Below are 27876 nucleotides of genomic sequence, written 5' to 3'. Positions count from 1 at the left end.
CCCGTTTTCCTCTACAGGGCCGCTTGTAGAAATAGTGGAAGGTTTCTCAGTTTAGTTTAAATCTGCTGTGTTGAAATCATTAAAAGTGAACTTCACTTTTTAGCTGTGTAAATTACTATGATGAATTTGGTTCATTAAAAATACCTGTCGAGGGCTTCCCTGGTGGCGCAGTGGTTGAGAGTCCGCCTGCCGATGCAGGGGACACGGGTTCGTGCCCCGGTCCGGGAAGATCCCACATGCCACGGAGCGGCTGGGTCTGTGAGCTATGGCCGCTGAGCCTGTGCGTCCGGAGCCTGTGCTCCGCAACGGGAGAGGCCACAACAGTGAGAGGCCCACGTACCGCAAAAAAAACCCCAAAAAAACCTGTTGAGTTAAGTGCTCGCCCTGAGCTGGACACTGAGGGACACAGCAGTGAACAGAACAGACATGGCCCTGCCCCCATGGAGCTGACCTTCTGGTGAGGGAGGTGGCCAGTATGCAGTTCCTCTCACATGTCATGATTACTGACCATGGTCGTGCTAGGAAGGGAAGGTAGATGAGGACTTATAAGAGGTGGGGCCCGGCCTAGCTTGGAAGGTACATGAAGGGTTTTAAGCAGAGGCCTGAAGAGGGAGAGTAGGAGGATTCCAGGGGGAGAGAAGAGTGTGTGCAGAGGTTCTGAGCCAGGAGAGAGCATGGTAGTTGAGGGGTTTGAAAGCAGCCCAGTCCAAAGTGTCGAAAGTGAGGGAGAAGGTAAACCCAGAATGTGCTCTTGACATATACTTAGCTTCAGCAAAAGCATTTTAGGTTATCATTCCAAATCGAAGTTCTTGGTGTCTGTGTACAATTCAATAAGAAAGAGACTGTTTAGATTTCCTGCTGTAGTTGGCAGAATAATGCTTACAAAGAGTCTATGTCCTAACCCCCCAAACCTGTGAATGTATTAGGTGAAGCGGCAAAGGGGAATTAAAGTTGCAGATGGATTAGGTTGCTAATCAGCTGACTTTAAGGTTAGCGAGATTGTCCTAGATTATCCGGGTGGGCCCCGTGTGGTCACATATAGGATCGCATATAGGATCCTTATAAATGTGGAAGAGGGAGGCAAAAGAGAGATCTGAACATACTTTGCTGCTGTTTCAGATGGAAGAAGGGGCTGCGAGTCAAGGAATGCAGGCACCTTTAGAAGCTGGCAGGGGCAAGGAAACACTCTCCTCTAACCTTCAGAAAGGAGCTGCCGACACCTTGGTTTTTCAGTCTAGTGAGACCCATTCTAGACTCCTGAACCACAGGCACTGTAAGATAAGAAATCTGTTTCAAGCCACTAAGTTGGTGGTAACTTGTTATAGCAGCCACAGAAAACTAACACACCTGCCCAACTCAAGGTCTCATTGCGTAGATGGCTGTTGCCACCAAGTCACTTGGTAGTAACGACCTCTGCTACTTGCTTTGCTTTTCAGGGCAGTGGAGAATGGCTCTTACACACCCTACCTCGAGGTGCTTGGGCTGTGGTCATTCTTCAGTGAATACTTGGGCATCGCCATGTGCTGGCACCAGCTGCAGGAGCTTGGGATAGGTTCGTGGGTTAAAAACAGCAAGATGTGTGCCTTCATGGAACTACATTCTAGATGCCTCATAGCCCTGACCTATGCAGAGGGCCGGCGGGGGCAGAGAGTTCATGTCCAGACACTCAGCCAGGCATCCGGGCACTGCTACGTGGTTGTGAATAGCAGTGACTTTCCCTGAAAAAGACGAGTCTGTTTCTACTACTTATAGGAAAACTAGAGTTTTATCCAACATACCTATACTTAGTTTTTGGGTTGTTTGGAAATGATTCTTCAGGACTAACAGCACACATTAAATACAATAATATTTGCTAATGCACAGCTCACTGCTGCTGGATATCAGTGTTTTCTTAATAAATTTATTTATTTTTTGGCTGCATTGGGTCTTCGTTGCTGCGCACAGGGTTTCTCTAGTTGCGGCGAGCTGGGGCTATTCTTCGTTGCGGTGCACAGGCTTCTCATTGCGGTGGCTTCTTTTGTTGCGGAGCACGGGCTCTAGGCGCACGGGTTTCCGTAGTTGTGGCGCACAGGCTGTAGGGCACAGGCTCAGTAGTTGTGGCACGTGGGCTCGGTAGTTGTGGCTCACGGGCTCTAGAGCTCAGGCTCAGTAGTTGTGGCACACGGGCTCAGTTGCTCCGCGGCATGTGGAATCTTCCCGGACCAGGGCTCAAACCCATGTCCCCTGCACTGGCAGGTGGATTCTTACCCACTGCGCCACCAGGGAAGCCCCTGGATATCAGTTCTTGAGTGCAGAGTTCCCTCGTATATTTTTAAATCTTCAAATAACCAGTCATCAAAATAAGAATAGTCTTTTTAAGTTTCATAACTTTAATAACGTATGTACTTTGGAAAGTCTAACATGGGAGTTAGTCTGATGATTGACAGATTTTCTGGTTCCAAAGGAGAGAGAAGCAGGCCCTTCCTCTGAAGCCATTTGACTCAGAGGCAGAGATGCGGGGTTTAGGTTAAAGCACAAGCGAGCTGTAATGCCTGTTCTCTACAGCAGGTAAAGAAGGAAGGGGAGGAAAGGACAAAACTCCTTACCAATCCTTAGCAAAAACCTGGCAGGTTACCAGGTTTGCTCATGGTGGCTGGGGGTGGTAGGTGGGGTGTGGACATTCCCCGTTGACCGCTGGTCCTTGGAAAGCAGGCACCTCCCCCTCCAGCCAGAGGAGGGACAGTGCTTCTGCCGGCGGACACCTGGAGAGTCAGCCTGGCTGCGGTGGAGAGGGGCTCTCAGAGGGCCATTGGAGCTTCAATGACCAGACAGGCTGCCCTCGGCGAGCCTGGTCATGTGGAAATTGACTGCAGGGCCTCCCGGGCCGAAGTAACTCCCCGGTACCTGGGAAACTGTGCCGTATCCAAGCACACAGTTGGACTGTAAGGATAGCATTATTAAATTCAAGTTGTTGCCTCAGTCAGGTTACATTGCTAGCTTTATACCTGAGGCTGGGACGACTGTATAGTTTATCTACCAAACTGGGACATTTTTGAGAATGAAAGGGGGCCTGGGACAATAGGAGTGAATCAGGAGTGTCCTGGGGAAACCTGGACCTATGGTCAGCCCAGTGAAGTGTTGGAAGCTTTAACCACTTTGTGGACAGCCTGACCAAAAATGACTCAGCACAACGTGGCCTTTGTGTGGAAGGGCCTAGACCTTCCAGAGGAGGAGAAGGCGTGACCCAGGGGCCTTTCTTAAGATTCCTGTTCACAGCACAGAGAGCTTTCCAACTTGGAGGCTTTAGAGCTGTTTTCCATACACCTTTAAATATAAGGCAAGATCTATTTTTTATCCCCAAATTATCCCACCTTATATTTGAGCCCTTATACAGTCATTTTCCTCGGAGAGCTGCCCTCGTGATTACTTTACTCGAGCAACAAAATTTTGTTCGCTATAAACACATTAGCCTAAAGGGACCTCAATCAGTTATAACTGTGGGTGCTGATAGAGGTTAAATTTGTTTTAAAATATTTTAAATAAAATGATTTCAAAAAGGAAGCAAAGAAATTGAGCTCACATTTAGTAATAATTCCTCAGGATTTGACACGATAATTGCAAGTCTTAGGTGTGGTTATAAACTTTAAAATGTCCTAGAAATGCCCTGGAAAACTGGGTTAGACATTGCTTTTCAGAAAGTAATGTCAAAGCAGCATATGGAGTTTGAATACAATTGCTTTGTAAAATAAGCGTAAAACTATTAGATAAATTTTTAATAAGATGTTATTCAAAATGTTTGCATAAATAATCAAATGTCAGTGGACTCTTTCATCTACATTCATAATGGCTTACATATACAAATTGGCCAAAAACCCCTTTTTTGGATTTTTTTTTTCCCCATTCACGGAGCTTTATGAGGAATCCCTGGTATATGAGGGGTGATTGTAATGATAGAGATGTTGTGGTAACAGCTGGGAAAAGGACATTCACCTTCAAACTGCAAGGAATCCAGGCTGGGGGTGAAAATTGGATTCCTTCAAGAAATGATTGGATTTTGACTTACAGGTTCCAGATGGCTGACTAGATATACAGGTTTCCCTGCAGGCTCCTCAGGGCTCTGTGATGGCTGAGAGATTATTGCTAAAAGGCAGAAAGCAGATGGGATCTGGCTTGTGGCCTTAACAAGGGAGGGAGCCACACTCAGGGGTATATCGTGCAGGGACTGAGAAAAAGGGGGCAGGTGGTCTGCCTTGTGCCCACCCTGAGAATCGTCAGGTGAGGCAGGCTCTGGGAATCAGGCGTGGATCTGGAAGTAAAGGCCTATATGCTGGACCACAGATGCCAGATGACACCTTCATTCCCCATCTCTCTGTACAGAGTATAGGACGCTGGAATTTAACACTCTGGCAAAAACAAAAAAACCATAGTGCTTTCTTTTTGGGGGGAAAGGGGTGGGGATGTTGACAGGTGCATGTTTTACAAAGCTTAAATGGTGACAGCTCAAGAATGGATTCATGCAGAGGTAAAGCAAGGCAGTTATAGTATTTAAAAAACAGCTAGGCAAAGCTGGGGCTTCTAGTGTGAATGCTGGCAGCCCAAGAATTAAGCCTTCCTCCTCTAGCATTTGAAGACTGGTTTTCGGTCTTGACGGCAGCTCCCTACTCACTCAGCCTAAAGTGATTCCTCTGTCAGCAGGCCCCACCCAGGACTCCCTTTCAGCATTCCTGATCGGGGTGAGACCAAGCCAAAAATGGACCTTTTTAGGCAACAGCAAAACAAGAGAACCAAGGATTATCAGGCATATGATGAGAGCTAGCAGCATGAAAGGGAATGGTTGAAGTAAACCAGAAGAAAAATCGGAAGGAACAGAAAATCCAGGAACAGAAGGAGAACAAAGGAAAAACAAAACCAAAAAACCTTCTAGGTAAAATGCTTAGAATATGAGAATTTGAGAATATGTGAATCCACAAAATAAGAATACGGTGCATTGTTATGTGAAAGGCGCCATCCAAACACAGAGCTTTTGGAGATTACAAATACAATTGCTGAAACTTAAATTTCATTAGAAATACTAGAAAATTAAGTCAAGTCTGGAACCAGAGAGAGGGAAGGAAAAAGTGAGAAGATTAATCCAGGAGGTCCCACTAGCTAACAGACTAGCTAACAGAGATTCCAGAAAGAACAGAAAATGGAATGAGTAAAATGACCGAGGCGCCATAAGAGTTTCCTGGAAGTTGATGTCCTAAGTCTCTAGATTGAAAGAGGCCACGCAGTGCACAGTGGGCGAGAAAAGGCTCACGCACAGGTACTGTCTTGCTGTTCAGAACCCCTGGGTTAACGTGCAGAGCCTAAAAGTCACCTTTAAAGAAACGAAAATAGGACTTAACGTCAGAATTTTCATTGGCAGCACTGGACACTGGAATAAATTAGAGCAGTTCTGAAGAAAGTGTTTTTCAACCTAGATGCTACACCCAAACTATCAGTCAAGGGTGAGAGCAGAATGACATTTTTGTATATGCAGGGACTCAGTTTACCTATCATGTACTGTCCTTTAGGATGACATTTAAGAAAACCAAATAAGAGGAAAACATGAGGTCCTAGGTCAAAGGAGACCAATCCAGGAGGGGGCAGTAAAGGGAAGTGCTAGGATGACCACATACAGCAGACCCAGATGACCCTGACTCTGTACAGCAGACCTAGAAGAACAGTCAGTCTGTGTGGTACTAGGAGGTCCAAGGGCTCTGAGGAGGACATCTGAGCAAAGAAGAGATCCTGATTTCATACTAGGTACAATTGGGAGCTTAGAAACAATTGGGGCTGGAATAAAAGCAAACAACGTAAGCGAGAAAAAATGGTAATGAGAAACGCCAAGAAAAGCTGAAGTCATGGTCCAAATGTGACGTACACCAGACAATTGATAGAATGGAAGGAAAGCAAGTCTGTTTGACCTTGATGCTAGGAACAGTATCCTTGGAGGACAAGAGCTTCTGATACTGGTCCCAGATAGAGGATAATTTCAGTGCTGTTTGGTTCAGCAGTGAATAATGTTTACCTGGTTGTACAAAAGGACAGGTGACCAAAATGTGGTTACAAGACAAATTGTAACTGGTAACAGCTCTGGTAATAGTGTAAAAGTATAGCCAATGGATGGTAGGACTTGGAGGCACCAAGAGGAAAGTTGGGGAGACAGTGCTGATAGCATCATCTCCCCAGCTGGGGAATGGAGAGATTTTGTCAGAAATTGATGAAGAGAAAGTAGAAATTTAAATATATGACTTAAAACTTAAAGCGTAGCAAATAGAAGAACTAAAGTAATATAGTTATTAAACATAGGAGGCAAAGTAGCAAGTAGTTTAAGCTCTCCCCTTTTCATATTGTGGTGTCAACAGTTAATTGCCTAAAGCTGGTAAGTCAAGAAATAAATGTATTAGCATAATATCAATATCGAGCATTCTAGAGAAGTAAATCCAGAATTTAAAAGGAGTTCTGCCCAGAGAGTGGGACACGGGATGAGTGTAGAATCTGTTGCTTTCCACTGTAAGTTGTTTTTGATTTCTTGCCATCCGTAGTTATTACTGTTAAAGACTGAGCTCAAAGATGGATTAAATGTAGAGGTGACACAGTTGAATTATTAATGCCATCTTCTAATTAAGGTTTAATTTGGACAAACTAAGAAGGCTGTTTTAAATTAAGCAATAACAGTGTCCTTGTTCTAATGAAGCAATATTTCACATTTCCTGGGACAAAGTTGCATAGCTAGAGGCAGGATCTTTAATCCTTGAGGAAATGAATTATTGCCAAAAACAATGAAGCAAAGCTGCTACTGTCCTTAGAGTTTTAAAAGTACCCCAGTGTTTAGAACTTTTGGTTGATGTAGTTATGCAAAAGTATACTGGCTCTGCTTGGGGGAGAACTTGACTATAGGAAATAGGAGTATGGCTTGCTTGAAGTTTGAAATAACCTTGTGGTTAATAGCATGATAAGGGTCCTGCATCTTTGTGCCAAGAATTTTGATCTAGACTCCAAAGGCCTGAATTTATATCATGTCCTCGGTCACTGCCACACTTGTGCAGTTTGCCTTTTACATTGTATTCTATTTCAAATTTCATTTCTCATCTTTAAAGATGATGTGGTTTTACACATTTTGAGTTTTGTATTTTAAAGGTAAGTTTCCAATATGTTGGAATCCCAAGGCAGTGTTTATGTCAGTACAGATTGAAACAGTGGAGGTGATTGTCCAATGGCCCCGTGGAGAGCAATTTGGGAAGTAATTTTTCCTGTTCCTTTTGGTGTCTAAAACGATCTTAGTTCAAATCCAGATTCTTGCCCTTCCTTGATTACAGTTTTTCTTTTGACCTGATATATGGGAATAGGTTTCTAAGACCCTGTTCTGTTCATTTCCACCACTTCCCTTCAAAAGCCGTAACTTCATGTTCCTTGGTCCCTGTCACTCTGAATGTGAGGTGTGACTGTAGCTCTGAATTCCTCCAGTGGTACTGGGTGGGTCAGTAAAAAGCAGCAGCTGCTTAAAAGAAAATGAACAGCCTGGCAGATGCTTCCCTGGGCCCTAGGAGCTGCTGTGGACATCCATCCCTGCAGTGCCCAGAGCTCCTGGCGCTCACATTAAACCCAGCCTCAAAGGGAAAAAAGTGGGATTTGAGCAGAAACTGGATGTTGGTGTGGCCTGAGTCTTCCCCCCAGATGCAGACTGTCCCCCCTAGAGCTGCACTCGCTGTGCTATCCCAGGAGCTGGCTGGGTTCTGAATGGCTTAGGCCAGTGCCCAGGTCCTAAAGGACTTAATGAGGAAGTAGATGGGTTGCACCGGGGATGGTGTCATCGACTGGTTACAGCTCTATTTTCAGTTCTTTATCCTTGCCAGACATAGCCTCAGCTAATGGGCTGTGACCTCCTGTGATTAAGGCTGGTTCTAAGCAGAAATCAGAGTTTGCTTATTTCCTGAACAAGAGACGGTGACTTTCCCTTGAGGATTAAGACACCTGCCAGTTGTTGACTTTGGTTGGGGGTACCGTGTTCCTCCATCAAGGTGCTTCCTCACCTTTTCTATGATTGATTTTGTCTGACTTATAGCTCTACCTGCTCTCCCCATCACTGTCTTCCTGTAAGTGTGGTCCCAGGGAATGGGGTGCGGCTAGAGCAGGGGCACCCCCCACTGATGGGTGTCTGGTTTTCCCCCTCTGGCTGCCTGTGGCCTGAGGCCGCAGAGCACCCCGCCTCCTCCGTCTGAGCTAGGACAGATTCCGAAGCGGGGCTCATGGTGCCAACTGTCCAGGGACCTGGGAGGAAGGATAGTGCTGGGAACACAAGGCAGCTAACATTATTCTCCAGAGGTACATTTCTCTTATTTTGTCAAGTTCCCTTTTCCTATGTGTTGTCCCCTCTCCCACGCCCCCCAATCTTCCAGCTGCTTCCATCCTTCTCTGGTCAGCTTTCAGATGCAGTAGCCACCCCAAAGAATGCAGGGGAACTTCTGCAAGAGCTTGGCATTCGTAGCATCCGGGAAATTTTGTCGCCACAGCCCTATAACTAGCCAGCCAACTGGAGTGAAAGGGTTCCTGCGTGGTAGAGGCCCGCCCTTTGAGGGCCTGGGAAGCAGTGGAATCTGCAGGTACCGAAGAGGGAGAAGCCCTCCCACGCAGCCAGGGGAAAAGAGGCTGGAGGGAGCCGCTTGCTCTGAAGGACTGTCCATGTAAATGGAACAATCTCCACAGCTTTTTCAACAACAGGAAACCCGGAAGCACCTGTCCCCTGCTGGGGACAAACGGTCAGCGGAAGCCAAGGGCTCTGAGGCGCTGCGCAGGTGCGCATCTGTGGCCTTTTGCACCGGAACGCGGAGCTCCGCAGATCAGGCTGCCCATCCCCAATCCCGTCTTGTTGCATCGCCGATTCCTACTCTTCCATTTCCTCCGGCCCCTTCCCTCTCAGCCTGTGCACATGCTGTGCCCCTCACTGGGCCACCTCCAGCTCCTGTCATCTCTAGGTGACACACGCTCCAGGGCAGGTTTAGCGCCCTCTGGACCGGCGTGGCACTCTGCCCCGGCCTCCCATTGCTTCTACCTCCCTGTGGTTTAAAGACCCGATTATGGATCTGGCTCTCACAGGGCCAGGGTTTGGCAGGGAGGGGGACAATTCTTACTCACCCTAGGAGGCTCTTGAATGTTTGTGGAATGAATAAGTGAACAAATGAGCGAGGACGGTCAACGGGAAATAACAAGCCCCAGTACCTGCCTATGGTAGCTTGCCAGGCTCCTTGGGTGGGGATGAGGAGAGGAAGTGGTCAGAGAAGGCACACAGTAATAACCTTGGAACTCCTGGCCTGCTCTGCTCTTTATAGCCTTGCCTGTTGGAGTCGTTACCTCTACAGGAAATCTCCTCGTGACCTTCACCCCACCCAGCTGCAATAATGCTTCGCCTCCGCCTTCCCTCACCCTTTCTGAATTAATCTTAGTAAATGGAACAGTTCTTGTTTCAATGTTTCATTTGTGTAGGTTTTGCCCTTTCATTTAAATTGTAAACACCTTAAAATCCTGGGTTTTATTTTCCTAGGAGCGAGCAGTTTAGAGCAATGGAGAAAACATTACTCCAAGGTAGTTTTTTTTCCTGGCTCCCAACTAGCTGTGAGGTCTTAGGGACAGGGTACTTACCCTCCTCCCCAAAGCCCCTGTTTCCTCGTCTGTGAAGTTAGAGGGCTGGATGCATTTTCCAGCACTTCCAGTGCCCACATCCTGTGATTTTGTGCTTCTGACCCTAGCACTTTGCTTATCCCTTGAAGTACTTAGACAGGGTTCCATCTCCACCCCTGCTGGATAATTGAGCTTGTTCACTCACAGTGTAGCCTAGTTCACCTCTCAGCTCTTTGTCAGTGCTCCTGGGATTAAGAATGACATTAGCGGAATAGGTGTGGGACAGCCCTTGGCCTTGCCTCTGCACAGAAGTTCCAGGCACCAAGGACCCCAGCTTGGTCCTGCAGTTCCGTACTTTGGTGTGTTTTTGTTTCATCCCTTAAATGTTGGACGAATTGGAGGTGGAGGCTGATGGTGCTTCCACCCAAGGGTCTGGGAGGAAGGATGGTGCAAGGGATGCATGTTCCCACACAAGCCAGCCATCGTTCTGTAAGACCCGCCTCACTGGTTCTCCCTGGGCAGAGTCTGGCTCCCGTTTCTGTTTTCTGAGTGCATTTTCTTTGCATTGTACCCACTGCGATGCATTGGTTTAAAAAAAAAAAAAATTTAAATCCTTTATTGGGATCACAGCAAAGACAAAAGTGGTAAGGACTGTCGTGTGTGTGGGGTTGTTTATTTGTTTCTTTGTTCTTTTGTTTTTGGCATCTGAGATTTGTGAGTTTCTTGAAGGCCAGGAGTGGCTTTTCTGTTTTGGGAGCTGGTTGTTGGTTCACATTCGTGTTCCCAGCCCTTTTCCCCAACTCCAGCCTGGTTTCCCTTTCAGCTCTGTTTCTCTGTCCAGTCAGGTGTATGTTCTTTCTCTTTGTTTCTTCTCCTCTTGTCAGTCAGCCAGACCTCAAAGATTGTAAAACTGATGGTGAGTAAAGGGCATTAATTAAAAAGAACACAGCAGAAAGGTAGTGGGTCTCCAAAGATCCCTCTGGCTGGGAAACAGATTTTCAGGATTGTGGGTGTGGCTTAGGACCCCTCTTACTGGAGATGGCAAGAACCCTGAGGTGGGAGGGGAGAGGGAATATTAGGATGCCTAGTACGTAAGTGGTATCGCTGAATCCTTGGTGGGGATTAATTGGACGATAAAGGAGGAGCTTGTGGAGATGACCAAAATGCCAGGAAGTAAGAATTGATGCAGAAAGAGGCCGCAAAAGAGTAATTCAGTTGAGTTGTATCTTGGGCACAGGTTTGGTTCCAAATCTGTGTTGTTAAAAGGTAAACTGAGGCATATTAAAAACTGGACGAGTTTGAGCAGAAATCAGTGCGAACCTGGCAGCGTCAAGCGGAAGTGGTTAGCGGTGCTCCACCGACAGGAGCAGGGAAAGACACAGGGAAAGTAAGGAAGCAAAGCAAGGAAATGATTTGATGGGATGGGCACAGTTTGTGATTGGTTGCCCTTAGGGTTTGGTTTTGCAACAGAGAGGCGTTTACAGGCTGAGATTTTGGTTCGCTTCCGTAGGCTGCCGCAGCGTTAGAGCCACCTCAGTCTGATGGCCTCCCGGTTTAATTAATGACAGTGTAAAAACTGGAAATCTGGGGGACATTCAAAATTACCTTTGAAAACCACCCCCAGGAAGGCACAATGTTGGAAATGGACGTATCACCGCTTGTTGAGTTTAATGTGACCATTTTTCTTCTCCAGTGTGGGAGTGTTTGTTGTGTCTGGGTTCCTTATAATGTCCTTGGCATAGGTGCAGGGGGCAAGCTCTGTGCAAAGCGTGGCTTCTGAAACACCAGAATCGTGCTCCACAGAGAGCTGCTGATTCGATGAGAGAAACGTGTATCCTTCACCTTGTTTCAACAACCCTTCTTCTTGTGCTTGACTTGCATCATTTTGTGTGTGTGTGTGTGTGTCACAGGGCTCTGCTTTTGTTCTCCCTCACCACCTAAACTGGCAGAGAATTAGGGGACTCCTTGATAAAGAATAACCCCAGTATCTCCTGGTTCTGACTGATTGAAACGTTACATGCGTATTCAACTCAAATCTGCAAATTCTCTGCTTCGTCAACAGGTTGCTCGTAGGGGCCCCACGGGCAGTGGCCCTTCCGCAGCAGAAGGCCAACAGAACAGGAGGCTTGTACAGCTGCGACATCACCTCCCGGGGGCCGTGCCCACGGATTGAATTTGATAACGACGGTGAGTTCTTCTGCACTCGCTCAGGGTTCCCTTGACCAACTTGCCTTGTATCCCACTTGCCCTTTCCAGGCGGAAGGAAAGCGGGGGGGACAAGCATTTATTCCTGGAGAGAGGGCCTCTGTTAATTGCATCAGCCTCGTCTGTTTCTTGCTTGCCCTGAGCACATTTACGTTTTAAGTCACTGGGCTGCAGCGTAGTTCCTGCCCGCCCCACTACCCAACTCTGCTTTCTAAACTGATATGGTGTATCGATGTCGCCACCTAGTGATGTGTTGAGGTTCTACGGGAGAGAAACTGTATTCACAGCCGCGAGGAAAATTGAATGTGTATTTTGTACTCAGCGGCCAAAAGTTCTCATTTGCTGTTAAACTATTTGGGAGAAAGACTGTTTAAACATCAGATCTCTCTAAAATGAAAGCTGGCCAACATGGATAAATTTTGCGCTACTGTATCTCAGGCTTGTTTTGCACAGACTGTGTGGTAGGCAGAGCAATTAGGGTCCTGAGAAGCTGCAACAAAACCTAGTTTGACATTCTTGGTCTAAGCAGACTTGCAGATTCATGTTTATGTTCTTCTCTTGCTTTTTCATCTTTTTAGCAACAGCATTTGTTTTTGGGTTTTTTTTTTTTACTGATTAGAAAATAATACATGTTAATTGTGGGAAACTTGTAAATGACTTTGAACTGTAAGGAAAAAACCCAGACCCACTGATAATGTAGGCATAATTGCTCTTTACTTAACATTTTGGCATTTCTTCCTTCTGTCTACCTAAAGTTGTTAGGTTTCATAGTTTGTTTTTTTTTTTTTTTTTTTTTTTTTCCCCGGTACGTGGGCCTCTCACTGTTGTGGCCTCTCCCGCTGCGGAGCACAGGCTCCGGACGCGCAGGCCCAGCGGCCATGGCTCACGGGCCCAGCCACTCCGCGGCATGTGGGATCCTCCCAGACCGGGGCACGAACCCGCGTCCCCTGCACCGGCAGGCGGACTCTCAACCACTGCGCCACCAGGGAAGCCCCAGGTTTCATAGTTTTGTAATGATTCAAGATTGGAAATCATGTCTGCCTTCTCATTGGGGAAGGCAAAAATTTGGATGTAGGGTCAAACAGTAGGCTCAGATTGATACTGAAATGAGCACATGGTGAGATTTATGGTTTCCCTCTCTTCTTTTTGGAGGAAGGAGGTAAAAATAAATATATCACTTTCCTTTTCTGCATTGATAGGAAGATATAAAGTGAGTCTGAGGCCTTGTCTTCCCATCTGCAGTAAAGAAGAGTTCATGCTATTATGTAACAAATTTGGGAGTATGTAGAGAAGTACCCACTTTTTGTTAGTTTGGATGCTAGTTTCTGTACTCGGGACCCTGGATGTCAGAGAAAGTGAAGGGCTACCAGGTAAAGGTATGTATTTTATATAAAGAATTTGATGAATCATTCATACCAATAATCACTCACCCGTTTTCTTAAGATGAGAAGTAATTTTTCTGGATTGAGTAACTAAATTTACTAAGTGTTTAGACTTGGAGTCAAGGCAATTTAGAAGCTGTTTCTTATATTTTTGTTCATTTATTGGTTCATTTCCTGTTGCAATGGCTTTGAAGTCCTAACTGTGTGTGTGTAACCTGTGCTGCTTTCTCCACAGCTGACCCTTCATCGGAAAGCAAGGAAGATCAGTGGATGGGGGTCACCGTCCAGAGCCAAGGTCCAGGGGGCAAAGTTGTGGTAAGTGTAGAGAAGTGTGTCCATTCCACAGTGTCTGAGTGCCTGTTGTGTGCCACTGCTGGGCTTACAGTATTGAACAAAACAGGTAGAGCTTCTGCCTGCATAGAGTATACATTCTAGAAAACTGACTGCTTTAAAGCAGGAATTGATGTCAAGAAAAAATGAAAGCATTATTTTTCCTGTGACTTCTGATCTATTTTGAAATAGCTCTACGATCTGCTTTTCTTTAGAACTTTCAGATTCAAAGAACTTATTTAAAAACCGTTACCAATGTCCCTAAAACTCTAGGTGGTCTTAAAACAAGAAGCAAAGCAAAACGAGACATGCTTCACTTTGTTATACAGCAGAAACTAACACAACATTGCAAAGCAATTATACTCCAATAACAACAAACAAAAAAACTAGGCATGCTTTTTGTCTCAGGAACTATGTAGCTATTATAGATGAGTTATGAAAAAAAAATATGGGAATGGTCATGGAAAGTAAGGATCAGATAATTTTAAACTCTTTTATTATATATTCTGAGCTTCTTCAAATAGAAGTGGTAACGAAGAAAAAAGGGTCTGTTAGATGGAGTGTGCGAGGTGGCCTTGGAGGTGCCAGGCTGGATTATGATGATCTTTCTGTCTCTTTCAAAATCTGGTTGCTGTAACAAATTTATGTAGAATTTTGAGAAAAGTGAGAATTTTACCAAACACTGAATTTTTATATCTAAGGGGATGCATCATGGGAAATTGACTTGGACATTGTAAAGTGTTTTCAGCCTGTTATATGGAGGGTGGCCATGAATACCCTGTAAAATTAGAGATTATTTCATCTCTCCCAGCAGTGTAATTGTCTCTGCCTTTTAAAATAAACTTAATCTCAAGAGTTCAGAGGATAAGTTATTTAGTATTGATTATAAGGAAATAGTATAGGTAAAAGGAAAATGTCTTTGTTTTAGCAGTGTTAGCCTGATCCCTGTGAAAATATGTCCATGATTTCTCTCCTCTGGAATATGAGTACTTGTTTTCACAAACATACTGATGTGAAGGTTTATATAGCCACTAAAAACCAATTAAACTGAGAAGATGAAATAGGGTGTTTCCCACTGTTTATGTGACAAGTAAATTTATAAATAAATTTGCCTGTGGATTACAGATGGGCATTCAGTATTTGGATTGGAGCAGTATTCTCAGACTGAGGGCAAGACAGAAGCCCTGTGCTAGAGAATGGTCTCCTTGCAACTGTGGAGAGGAAGATTTGCTGGTTTTCAGATCCAATCTCAGGAGGAGGCCACATTTAACATCCCACTTAGAATTAACCTCTTGATTATTGACAACTTCATCAATCTGTAATGAAAGACGTAGGGTTTGCCGACGTGTATGGGCTACTTTATTCCATCTGTTTGCAGACATGTGCTCATCGATATGAAAAAAGGCAGCATGTTAATACAAAACAGGAATCCCGAGACATTTTTGGAAGGTGTTACGTCCTAAGTCAGAATCTCAGGATTGAAGATGATATGGATGGAGGAGACTGGAGTTTTTGCGATGGCCGATTAAGAGGTCATGAAAAATTTGGTTCTTGCCAACAAGGTGTGGCAGCTACTTTCACTAAAGACTTTCATTACATTGCGTTTGGAGCCCCAGGCACTTACAACTGGAAAGGTATGACGTGTGTATTTATAGAAATAGAGATTAGAATGATTACATGATTGCTATTATATGCACCATGATTTAGTACATTTTAAATGAAAACAACATGTGTTATAAGGCACTTTTATGTTGTAGAAGTAGGGTAGGATAGCAAAATATCTAAATTCTGATTTTTAAAAACAAATAATGTTCAAAATGTATGTTTTAAGAGATTTTTTCCCCCTTTGCCAGCAGTTTACATTAATATAAGTAATTAACTTTCTTCTGTAAGAATATAATTAACATTAGTTTTTGCTGTTTTGTATTTGCCTGTTTCATGAAGCTGAAAGTTTTAATTTTAAGGTAGGGATCGGAAAACTGAAAATAATTGAGTGGTGTCATGTACAAATAACATTGTATTAATACAGACTTTTTTTTTTTTTGCGGTATGTGGGCCTCTCACTGTTGTGGCCCCTCCTGCCGCAGAGCACAGGCTCCGGACGTGCAGGCTCAACAGCCACGGCTCACGGGCCCAGCCGCTCCGAGGCATGTGGGACCTTCCCGGACCGGGGCACGAACCCGTGTCCCCTGCATCTGCAGGCGGACTCTCAACCACTGCGCCACCAGGGACGCCCTAGACATTTTTTCATTATGTATTATCTTAAAAGGCTGTGTTTTGCTAATAAAGCAGTATAGTTAGAAGCATAGATGTCAAATTAGGGAATTTTGAGATGATTTTGGATAACTTCTGGAAAGATTGTTTAATGGTATTGTTTAAATAATTTCGTGATATAGGTAAAAGGAGACACCGGGAGGGAGGGAGGGAGGGAGGGAGGGAGAAGAATGGCCTGCATTTTTTGCCTGGATGAACATGGTCAGTGCTCCTGTAGTAAAAGTTCAACTTCTCTGAAGAAATTAAGCAGGTGTAGAAAAACCACTGTGTTATAAAGGACAATTAACCTTACTGTAATCCGTAGTGAAGAGAAGTGCATCTGATTTGGAAATAAGACTTTTTTTTGAGAAATTTATTAAAATAAATCCTGTGTTATAACATTTTCACTAGTCAGGAAAAACTTAGGAAAATTTTCCCTTTTTCCATTCAGAAATTTCCTATTAGAAATGAGAACACCTTGCTCGATAGCAACCTTTGGGAGGAATTTCCTTTGGGCTCCCCGGCCCCAACCAAAACTTCCACGTAACAGCATTTGTCAGGTTATCTTGACCTAATCGAAATAACACATGAATTTAGAAATTTTTTTATTTTAGCAAGAATAGAGGCCATACATAGTAAAACAAAACAATAAAAACACCCATCAATTATGTATGGTTTAATTTACGGGAAACATGTTTTATCTGCTTTATAAATTCTGACTTAAAATGTTACCATTTATAGTGGACTATGTGAGATCTTCTCTTTTCAATTATTAGCTGTGAAAATTTTTTAAAGCTTTTAAATCTTTGGTTAAAGTGATTGGAAGAAAAGATCAAACTACTAATCTTACTTTCACAGTACAGTAAAAAGATAAATTGATTTAGGATTATAGAAAATGTAAAATATATCAGGTTCATATAATTTAAAAGTTTTTTGTAGGTTTAGTTAACTAAGTAAACATTCCATTTTCCATCTAGTGTCATGGCATTATAAAGATAATTCATGAAAATGCATGGGCATTTTTTTTTTATTACTAGAACAAATTTGTTTGATGTAAAAATCTACACGAACATGATTTTTTAACTTTAATAACCTCAAAAGTCATCTTTCTTCTCCTTTTCTTCCTTCAGACTTTTCTTTCTGTGCTTAATGATAACACGAGGAATGTTTATTAGGAACCATCTATTTTATTTTGTTTCATCTTCATTTTTTTTTTAACCATTTCATTCTTTTAGGGATTGTTCGCGTAGAGCAAAAGAATAACACTTTTTTTGACATGAACATCTTTGAAGATGGGCCTTATGAAGTTGGTGGAGAGACTGACCATGATGAAAGTCTAGTTCCTGTTCCTGCTAACAGTTATTTAGGTAGGAACGAGAGTAGACGGCATGCCTGCCTCTTCAGGTGCCTCTGTGTGACACCGCTGTCACAGGACCCTGGACTGCTAGGCTGAGAAGAGGCCAGGTTGGAGCCAGGGGACTGTGGCTGCATTTACTGGAATTTAAGCCTTGGTGATCCCAAGGTAACCTGACTGAAGCTTGGGATCCTTCCCGTCTCACCTGAGCTTGCTCAAAGCAGGAGGAAACCTACTACTGTCTCCTAAAATCTTCTGTCCTCCTGTGTGGAGGTCTGTTTCCTGAGCTAGTGTCGGCCTCTGTAACCTGAGGCAGGCTGTTCATGCATGGATGTTAGCAGGAGGCTGAAATGCCTTCCCTCTCCCTTCAGTGCCTCTTTTTGGAGAGAGACTCTTTAAGAGCTGCATTTATGAAGTTACTCTTAAGTGGCAGGTCAAGACCTCCAGGTCCATCCTCTGTGATTGCTGTTCTCCACGGGTTGGCCTTGCTCCTGGATTGGGGCCCTCTTGTCACAAAGCCCCTGGCGGGTGGCACGGGGGCTTTACAGCTGAGCCTAAGCAGGAGTGCTAAGGCAGCTCTTGAGGACACCCGGATTGTGTCTAAGTGCCAATTCCTTAACTCCTAAGGCTTGTTTGCATTACTAATGGGTGTCCTAAATTATTCATGTGCATTATGGTAATTACACAAAGGCTTTTAAAAGCTTTAATTCTTGGTATGAGTTGACATAAAGAATAATTACTGTGCAATTCTTGGAAAAAATGTAAAAAATCTCCTAAACCTAAATAGTAACCTATTCTTTTTCAAAAATAGAGACATACCCATATGCTAGAGATATTACTAGAACAATGGAAGGTTAAAAAAAGAGAAAAAATAGGTGTAGATCTAAAAATAATTCTAAACAAGGTATTAGTAAATGTATTCTTCAAAAATTTTTGTAATTATATAAATATGTATGAACAATACTGTTAATTAAAAAAAAACACAACTCTTCAGAAACTTCCCCACCCCCAAATTAAAAACTTGGTGTGAAGGCAAGAAGGGACAAAAGTTATACTTATCGCTTGTTAAGCACCTACTATGTGCTATAAATCACACACTTACTACTTGATAGGTCTTATTTGATCTTCCCAACAATATAAAATAAGTATCATTGTCCCTCTGTTGCTGATGGGGAGAAAAAAAACTTGTGCCTTTGGGACATTAATTTCCTAGTTCAAGGTCACACAATTAGTAATCCCCTAGCCAAGGGAAGAAACTCTTATGAAAATGACTGGGGCAGGGTGGGAAGCAGCTGGGAGTGTGAATGTTGTTAGTGGCTTTGCAGGACAGGAAGGGAACACAAGGCCAAGTGGTTTGGAGTGTCAATTATTAAATAGGCTTTTTCAGGGTAAAATCCTTTCCAAGGTAAATATTATCAACAAACCAATATTTTATTTGAATAAATTTTAACAGACAACCTCTCTTCAAATGGGTTATTTAGGAATTAAGTTTATGATATTTCAAGTTAATGGCTTTGGTCAAGAAACCAACACTTTGGTCTGTAAGATAGATGCCCATGGATTTTATAAACTTAGTTTGTTGGAACATTTGAAAATATTAAACATTTTTTATTGAATGCATTTGCCACTTTTGGAATGAATTTCCTCAAACGTGGTTGCCTGGGGGGGAAAAGAGTGTCAAGTTTGTACTGTTACATTTTGGTTGTCCATGCTGTCTGTGCATCTGTCATTTCAAAAACAGCAGTAGGTTTTAGGAATAAAATGATCTGCATGAGGTTTGGAAGCTGGCAAAGAGGGTGGCTTGCCGGATGCAGTGGTGGCCTCATCATCCGGCGAGCACGGCCGTAGCTGGCGTGCCTCTTACCGAGTATAATTGCTTTTTCTTCAATCTCTTCCGTCCCGTGCATGTGTACAGGCCTGCTGTTTTTGACCAGCATTTCCTATACAGATCCTGATCAGTTTGTTTATAAAACACAGCCTCCCAGGGAGCAGCCCGACACATCCCCTGATGTGATGATGAATAGCTACCTAGGTTTGTGACCTCTGAGATGACAAATAAATTATCTTGGTCATGGTCATTTAAGAATTTTTTTTTGATCCATACAGAGCATAAATCTTTTTATTTTCTATTTCATTTCAAGTGAAGCACACATGAAAAGCATGTCGTGGTTGAGGCGCTGCAGACAGATGGCTTCCAGAGCTGGATTCAATTGTATCGCCCTCTTCTAAACTTGTAGCTCATCCTATTTTTTGACTCACTTCACAATTTGAGAACTGCAACAGTAGTGGTGAAGCTTTTTGTAAATAAAACCCAATAAAAAGGGTGAGCTTATAGTATTCTGCATCTGCCTCGCCTTTACATAGGAAGATTGGCTTAATTTGAATGACTTTGATATGGGCGTTTGTGTTTGCTTGCCATTTAACCTCAATATTGGTAATCTGACATCCTACCTGATGCTTTATGGTGAGGTGTTCTACCGTTTTTCTGCCCTCTGAACAAGTATGTAATTGATACAGATGACAACTTGCTCACCTCTATTGTTTATACCAGGTTCTCAAACACTCGAGCTCATCAATCATGGTTTTGTTTGCATGTTTGTGTCTGAGAACTGAGTTGACCCCAAATAGTGAAACGCTGTCAGTGGTATATTAATGTTGTTCGCATTCTTATTCTTGCCTGACGACCAAAGAGATTGAGTACAGAAGTTACTAACTACTACATTAGAGCAAAACCCTATAACATGCACTCAATTACACTATGTCAGGTTGTATCCCAGTATATAGTATGTAACTTTCCCATGATAATTTAGTATCTAGCTTGATCTCCTTTTACAGCAGTTTCAGTATTAAAATGGGGTTCAAACTGATTCTTAAGATGCATGAATGCTTCATGATTCAAGTTACACAGATGCCAAATAGTATAGGTGCTTTTCTTTAAAAGTCTTAATACGTTCCCGTAGAAAGCAATGCAGTAGCCTACTACTTTGTACTTGTGTCACATCTCTTGGCTCTGTGACTCTTATCGTAGATGTGATAGCTGGTGGGGAGGGTCAGAGGAGAGTGGTGGGAGTAACCAGTGTTACATACCTCCTGAAAAACAGAGTTGATATGTACTGTTTTGTTTTTCTAGGGTTTTCTTTGGACTCAGGGAAGGGTATTGTTTCCAAAGATGAGATCACTTTTGTATCTGGTGCTCCTAGAGCCAATCACAGTGGAGCTGTGGTTTTGCTTAAAAGAGACCTGAAGTCTGCGCACCTTCTCCCTGAGTACATATTTGACGGGGAAGGGCTGGCTTCTTCATTTGGCTACGACGTGGCAGTGGTGGACCTTAACAAAGATGGGTAAGAACCTCTTAGGTTATTTTTTATGTGCAAAGAATTCATTGCTGCTCTGGCTTCTGTAGGTCTTGAGAAGAAATATCCTTTCAGGTTAGTTGATGGAAAAAATATTTCTGCTGCCAGGTTTTTACCATTCCATCACTCTTCCTCACTTATATTTTGGCAGTAGGCATCCGTTACCCTCCCCAGTGGGTAGGATTACATTTTCAGTTTTCAGTTTTACTATGTGCTGGGATCATGGGTCCGTGAGAATTAAACTTTAACTCAAAAAAAAAAAAAAAAAAAACACCTACGAGGTTCTGTTCTCTGGTTTCTTGAGGGGCTGTTGGAGCATCCAGAATGTCCTGTTGAAAGTAGGGATTGGTGACAAAGTCAATACAAAGGTCTCTGTGGCTGGTGGTGCCAGTTTGGGTCTCGTAGAGAGATGAAGGTGGAGGGGAGTGGAATCTTTACTGGGAGTCTGCGCACTATAGATGTAACTTGGGAACTGGCTTCAAGTTCTTACCCTTGATATTTTTCTTTGGGTGTTTATTAGAGGCTACCTTGGTTTTTAAAAAATACTTTAATTGATGATATATAAATTCCAGATTTGAGGTCCTTTTATCATATCTCTTTGTGTCCTTAATACCTGGGCATGTGGGATTCTCCCTAAGCTCGCTGGTATTTTAGCCAATGGTTCACAGTTCTTCCCCTCATTATGTTTTCAGGTGGCAAGATATAGTTATTGGAGCCCCACAGTATTTTGATAGAAGTGGAGAAGTTGGAGGTGCAGCGTATGTCTACATTAACCAGCAAGGCAGATGGAATAATGTCAAGCCAATTCGTCTTAATGGAACCAAAGATTCTATGTTTGGCATTGCGGTCAAAAATATCGGTGATATTAATCAAGATGGCTACCCAGGTAGACAATAGATTATGAATTGGTCATGATTTATAGATTATTTGATTGTCTAAAATAGTGAGTGCTCATGGCATCTTATTTTAAAACATTGTATTGGAATGCTTTTAAAATTTAATGTTTGTTAAAATGTGGCGTTGTCAACAGATATTGCAGTTGGAGCACCCTACGATGGTAAGGGGAAGGTTTTTATCTATCATGGATCTGCGAACGGAATAAATACCAAACCAACACAGGTAACCAGATAACCTGGATTTCTACAACAAAGGTCTCAACAGTTTGCTTTCTAATGGAATGTTTAGGTTTATATGAATTTTCACACTAATCATGTTTTATTTACAAGTCTACAATAGTATGAATTTTGTTTTCATAAAAAATGTATTATTAGAAGATAGCTTGTAAATAGATATAAATGCAATGACCTGGTTGTTTTAAATTGTAAAATTTCTTTGGTGAATTAGGAATCAAAGTAAGCCAAAGGAAAAGTTTATTCTGACAGCATAAATAGATGGAAATGTGATATATTTCTTTTAGTAGCGTACTAAATAGAGATGAAACTGGACAACCATAAGAGATGATTGTAATTGCATAGAATTCAGATACCAAAAACTAAAAATTGCTTTTGAGAAAAACAAGACATTTGGAGAGCAGGTAGAGAGGTTTGGTTTGAAATAACACTGATCGACTTAATATAGTACACAAGCTCATCAAAAATTGTCTCTTTTGTCTTTTGAGGTACAACATAAATCAGATAACTTTTATGAAATAAAATGTATGAAGTGTTGGACCATATGTATACTTATTTATGATTTAGTTTTGATTTAATGTAATTTATAAGTAACCCCTTAATCTTCAGTTCAAAAGAGACTTATGTGCCTTTTTCAAAGCATGGATAAGAGGCTCATTTTAGTGGCCCAGTGTCCATTCTGATGCCCTGTTCCTTTCAGATTCTCCAGGGTAAATCACCTTTTTTCGGATATTCAATTGCCGGAAACATGGACCTTGATAGAAATTCCTACCCCGATGTTGCTGTTGGTTCCCTCTCAGATTCAGTAACTATTTTCAGGTGTGTAATCTCTGACTTAAAGCATGTTTGGTAATCCGCTTACACTAGAATTTTTTTTTTTTTTTTTTTTTAGAGAGCAGAAAAATAATTTATTCCAAAGGAGGGCAGAAATAAGAAATTCATCCCGAAAATATACTTTGGTATAATTCTGGTGGGACAGATTTTTCCCTCTGAACATGTTCTCCTACTGACTGCCCCACTGGAGTCTTACTGTCATGTAACAGTTTTTAAACACTTCACTGATTCTCACGTTGTGAGCAGGCAGGAGCCATCTTCAGATCCACAGTTTCCAAGGAGAGAGTAATGTTATTTCTCAAAAGAACAGCACTTTCTATCTCCAAACAGTACATAAACATTTTATAGAGGCAGCACAGTTTAGATTCAATAGGCACATCATTCATCAAAGTGTAAAAAAGGTGACAGGAAAAAATACTGCATTGTAGAATAAGATATTCAAATGTGGTGGGAACGTTTAAGGCAGCTGACAGCCAAATTGGGCGAGTCAAGGAAGGTGGTCTGGGTATGGAGGTGATTTTGCATCTAAAGGAGTTCTCCTCGTGACCTCAATGACTGAGCACTGGCGAGCAGGTCTTCTTACTCAAGGCCAATGATGCTTGAGGTACCAGATGGTTTCATTTTTCAACTGCGGTCCAAAGAGAGGGTTGAGTTGGGCCAGAATTGCAATCAGCCAAAAGAGATAGCAGCAAACGGAACAGGTCACCAACATGGTGATGATAACTCCCCGGTTGGGACCCTTAGGGATAAACCAGGGCACCAGGAAGCCGACGAAGCCCCAGAACACGCTCATCACGATGAGAGGCACGGTGAGGCCCGTATACGCCATGGCTGCTGCGGGAGGTGCCAGCCCCTGCCCCGCCGCCTCACTGTGGTCCCACCCGGAAGTGTCAACCTACACTAGAATTTTTTTACCTTTTGAATTGAAATTTGTTAACAACTATACTTCAAAGGGAAAGGCTTGTATGAATTTTGAATATTCTTTTTCTCTTCAGAGTAGTGTAATGATGTAATAAAAACCTATTTTGTAAAGTCTTGCTGTAATTTTGAACTAGTTTTTTTAAAAAGGTCAGAATGGGTGGAAAATTTTTACTTTTGGATATATTTCAAAAACCTTTATTTTCATAAAAACTGAAACAGAAAATTTGATAGTATAAAGAATATAAAGATGGAAATAAATGTCCTGTATTTCACCATCCATTATGAAACTCCAAAATTTTGGTTTATATCCTTCTAGTTTTTAATCTTCTGTGAATATACACATATGTTTAACAAAATTCAGATCATAACGTACATATTGTTTTGTAACCTGCTTTTGTTGGTTTGTAACGTATAGTGGCCTTTTTCCATGAGTGAGTTTATAATGCATAGTGGACTATCTCCCTGTCATTGAGTACTTTTCTGAAATGAAGTTAATGGTTGTCTGAGATATCCCATGGCTGGATCATAGTTTACTTAACCACTGCCATACTGTCATTGGACACATTTATGTTGCTTTCCCGGTTTGGTTTTTTGCTCCTATTATGATACACAAAGGTGTGGTCAATATCCTTAATTTTCTTTGTGTCCTGGATTATTTCCTTATGGTAAATTCCTAAAAGTGAGTTGCTAAGTTGAAGGCTCATGTGTGTTTTAGGACTTGTGATTCAGGTTCACAAGTGAGATGACCTCCAGAAAGGCTGCAACAGTGTGCCCATCAGCTGTGTCTGAGTCCCCTTATCCCAGCAATTCCATCACTGCTGGAAATCACCAGGAAAAATTGTTAAAGAAGTTTTTTTTATTATTTAAAAAGCACATTCTTTAAAAAAAAAAAAAAAGGTTAATACAGAATTTCAGTTAAGCGCAAGTTCCCCAATATTCTCTTCTTCCACGAAACAGCTTTTAATAGTTTTGAGTCTCTCTCCAGTTCTAGGGTATCATCAAAAGGCCATACTATAACTGCTGTTCTCTGTTCTGGCTTTTAAAAATTAATCTCTTCAGTTATCTCTCCTTGTTAATGCAGATACATCAATCTTACTCTTTCTAACAACTTAATATTATTCCATAATATGCATTTAATGAATCCTCAGTTGATGGAATTTTTAGACAGTCTTTGACTTTTAGCTATTATAAACAGTGTGCCGTACAGTATATTGTATGTATCTCTGTGTAATGGATTTTTTAAAGAAAAATTCCTAGAAATAGAATTGCTGGGATGAGGTTAGCACATTTTTTTTATTGATACATATATCCACAGAAAAGTGCTAGCGATTTATGCTCACCAAAACAACCTGCTAGAGGACCCATTTTCTCACACCCTTACCAACATTGAACAGGATGAATCTATTTAATTTTTGCCAGTGTGATATATGTGATCTCATCTTTTGAGTGAATTTGCATTTCTTTGCTCATTGGTGAGAGTGAACCATGGGGGTTTGTTTTTTTAAACTATTTGGCTCTATAGTCATTTTTATCTAAAGAATGTCTTTAAAGAAATAGGCAGTGATGTACAATGAAACCCTAAAAGAAGAAAATCTGTGCCGTATGTACACTTGGTGCCATCATTGCCCTTTGTTCTTCCAGAAGGTGCAAGTGTAGATGTGGCCTCTATGTCTAAGTAGAATCCTAAGCAAGACCCCTGGGGGTAGGAAAACGACACCAGGACACTTCTGAAGAGCACGCTATTTAAAAAAACTAGAATATACTGTACGTTTATATAACGTAATAGAAAAATAGTTTTCTAGTTAAATGGCAAGATCTATGAAAGCCATTTTATATGAAAACTAAGAAGCACAAGAGACGTTACAGATGACAAAAGTAGGAGATGTGAAAATAAGTGGAGAAAAATGTATCTGGGATATGAGGCCAAAGGAAGAAGAAAAAAAAAATTTAGTTAACTGAATGAATGTGTGTTACTACCTTTATATGCCTGTTTCTCTCTGTACATATAAGTGTTAGGTATTAACCTTAAAATACTCAACATTTTTAAAAGGTGGAAGAGTATAGCATAACATTCAAGTATTTTAGCAAGTTTCCATCAGAAAGCAATTTGAACTTCTAGTTCTAGTTTGAGGCATAGACCTCAGGTGTCAAGAAGACTTGAATTTCTGTAACAAAATTTGGTTACGACGTCTTTCCCAGTAGATAACCTGACTTTAGCCAATTAAATATTTGCCTCTGTATGTAATTGATATTTTAATATCCTTACTTTCCCATCCTCATAAGTAGGTTGACTGTGAACCCTGTAAATGTGTTCCTTCATTCCTCATAGATAGTATGAAAATAAATTTCAAAAGCCTTTGATAATAAGATAATAAGAAATAAGGTAACTCCCTTATTTTACAAACAAGGAAAATGGAGGCCCAGGACTTGCTTGAACTTTTAAGGCTGGATCCTGTGAGAACAGGGCGTGGTACCTAAATCCTCCCAACTTCAGTCCCTGGGCATTTCTCCCCACTAAATTATACTAGTACTTCAGGGTACTTAATAAATAAATGCTAATTAAACATGAGACAGCTGAGCCATAAGATTTGCTTTATGTGTTAAGACATTTTTTATGATTCATATATAATGTGCACTCAAAATTGTGTGTGTATGTTGTGTGTTTAAAAACAGAAATAAAAATAGGATTTAGGCAGAAGTATGTGTTAAAATATTTCCTTTTGAAATTTATGCCGCACTAAAGTCCTAATACTATTGTATGTAAAACACTCTAGCATGTGTAGCAACTGGCTTTAAAATATTTGTGAATTTTTGCCTTTTAAATATGCTCTCAAGACTTTAAGAACATATCTACAGGCGTACTTCGTTTTATCGTACTTTGCTTTATTGCGCTTCACAGATACTGTGTTCTTGGTTTTTTTTTAACAAATTGAAGGTTTGTGGTGAGGTGCCATTTTTCTAATATTTGTTCACTTCATGTCTCTGTGTCACATTTTGGTAGTTCTTGCAACATTTTAAACTTTTTCATTATTATTATTATTTTCATTATGGTTGATCTTTGATATTATTGCTACGACTTCCTGAAGACCCAGATGCTGGTTAGCATTTTTTTTTTTTTTTTTTTATTTTTTAGCAATAAAGGTGTTTTTTTTCTTCTTTTTTTTTTCTCTTCTTTCTTTTTCTACAAACCCTTGTGTCGAGGGCTGACTTTGAATAGATTGCAGCGAGGGAGCTGCTCTGCTAATAAAGTATTTTTTAATTAAGGCATGTACATTGTTTTTTTAAGACATCATGCCATTGCAACTTAATAGACTACAGTATAGTGTAAACATAACTTTTATATGCACTAGGAAACCAAAAAATTCAAGTGACTCCTTTATTGCAATCCTTTTGCTTTGTTGCCGTGGTCTGGAACCAAACCTGTAGTATCTCCGAAGTACGCTTGTAGTTAGGATCTTAGAAATTAGTAGCTGTCTAAATGTAAAATAACAATAGAAGGGTTAAGATAGTTAAGATAAAGGGAAATGAAGAAACAAAATGTAGGCAGCATTTGCCCTTCAATTGGCTCCTGGCTTCCCCAGGAAGGTACTCAAAACCTCTCTGGCCTACTGATAGATGGATTCCAGAAGTTCAAAGTAGCTGTTTGGAATTTGGATACATTTTCTTGTCGAAACACTTTTCTCCAGAATGGCTGGGTTTACCACAAACCCACTAAAGTCAGGGTGACTGAATCCCTGTGGTAGTGGAGCAATAGAACCTGCTCTGAGTCCATGCTGGAGAGCAAAGGAGCAGAGAGGTGCGCTGTCTCCCCAGCCACCATACACTTGTACTTCCCTGCCTCTGGGGCAGGGGTTAAGCCGTAGGCCCTTGGTGACCCCTTGGCTGTGGGAAGTAGGGAAGAATACATAAGGGAGAAAGATGATGTTTTTACATGGTGAGAAGGGCTAAAGTTGTGGGACTCAGCTTCTTGTGTGCTTGTGAGGTTGGGTTAGGCAGAGCAGAGGGGGGAAAGGATAAAGGATTCAAGGTTTTGCTTGTAGAGATATTGTGCGGGTAGAAAAGCTGTAGTCAGTACTGGCAGCAGGTGGACAAAGGCTTAAGGTTGGGGGTGGGAGATTCCGAGGGAGGATAGGAAGGGCACATGTTTGTAAGATGGGGACCTGTATGTTCAGGATTTGCCTGGATTACTAAAATTCACATGCATGTAGAAACCCTGACAGCGAGCACCCCAGGTGTTAGGTGTATGTTGGTGTAATCTTTTTTTGGCAAGATTACTCAGAATTAAAAATGCATGTGTTCTTTGACTCAGAAATTCTGCCTAGGAGTTTAATCCTACAGATAAATAGATGTATGTATTTAGGACGCATACATGTGCATGGATGTATATGCAAGGATGTCTGTCAGAGCAGAAAGACTTAAAAAAATTATCGATGTCTACTGATTAAGGACTGGTTAAATAAATGATGTTATGTTGACACATGCAACACCACCAG

General features: G+C 41.8%; 2 protein-coding genes across 10 annotated transcripts in view; one reads left to right on the top strand and one right to left on the bottom strand.

Moving 5' to 3' along the window:
• ITGA6 (integrin subunit alpha 6) overlaps window positions 1–27876 on the top strand; it is a 342334-nt gene that overhangs the window by 287411 nt on the left and 27047 nt on the right. For all 9 annotated transcript variants that reach the window (XR_009520154.1, XR_009520153.1, XR_009520152.1 and 6 more), the window contains 8 exons: window positions 11684–11808; window positions 13444–13523; window positions 14917–15172; window positions 17027–17158; window positions 20276–20486; window positions 21191–21384; window positions 21529–21617; window positions 22329–22447. Coding sequence is in view for 3 of the 9 variants with exons in the window: in XM_060016579.1 (XP_059872562.1) it covers window positions 11684–11808; window positions 13444–13523; window positions 14917–15172; window positions 17027–17158; window positions 20276–20486; window positions 21191–21384; window positions 21529–21617; window positions 22329–22447 (1206 nt within the window). In the remaining 6 variants the exon portion in view is untranslated. The remainder of the gene's footprint in view (window positions 1–11683; window positions 11809–13443; window positions 13524–14916; window positions 15173–17026; window positions 17159–20275; window positions 20487–21190; window positions 21385–21528; window positions 21618–22328; window positions 22448–27876) is intronic.
• LOC132428558 (V-type proton ATPase subunit e 1) lies at window positions 22516–23291 on the bottom strand. The gene has a single exon (XM_060016583.1). The coding sequence runs from the start codon at window positions 23289–23291 to the stop codon at window positions 23046–23048; it is 246 nt and encodes an 81-aa protein (XP_059872566.1). The 3' UTR covers window positions 22516–23045.

This window comes from Delphinus delphis, chromosome 7, assembly GCF_949987515.2.
Source record: "Delphinus delphis chromosome 7, mDelDel1.2, whole genome shotgun sequence".
Lineage (NCBI taxonomy): Eukaryota > Metazoa > Chordata > Mammalia > Artiodactyla > Delphinidae > Delphinus > Delphinus delphis.
This window is presented reverse-complemented; position numbering and strand designations above follow the sequence as displayed.

Bases quoted from the DNA above. Each gene is read 5' to 3' on its own strand.
- LOC132428558 (XM_060016583.1), bottom strand. From the start codon at position 23,291: ATGGCGTATACGGGCCTCACCGTGCCTCTCATCGTGATGAGCGTGTTC.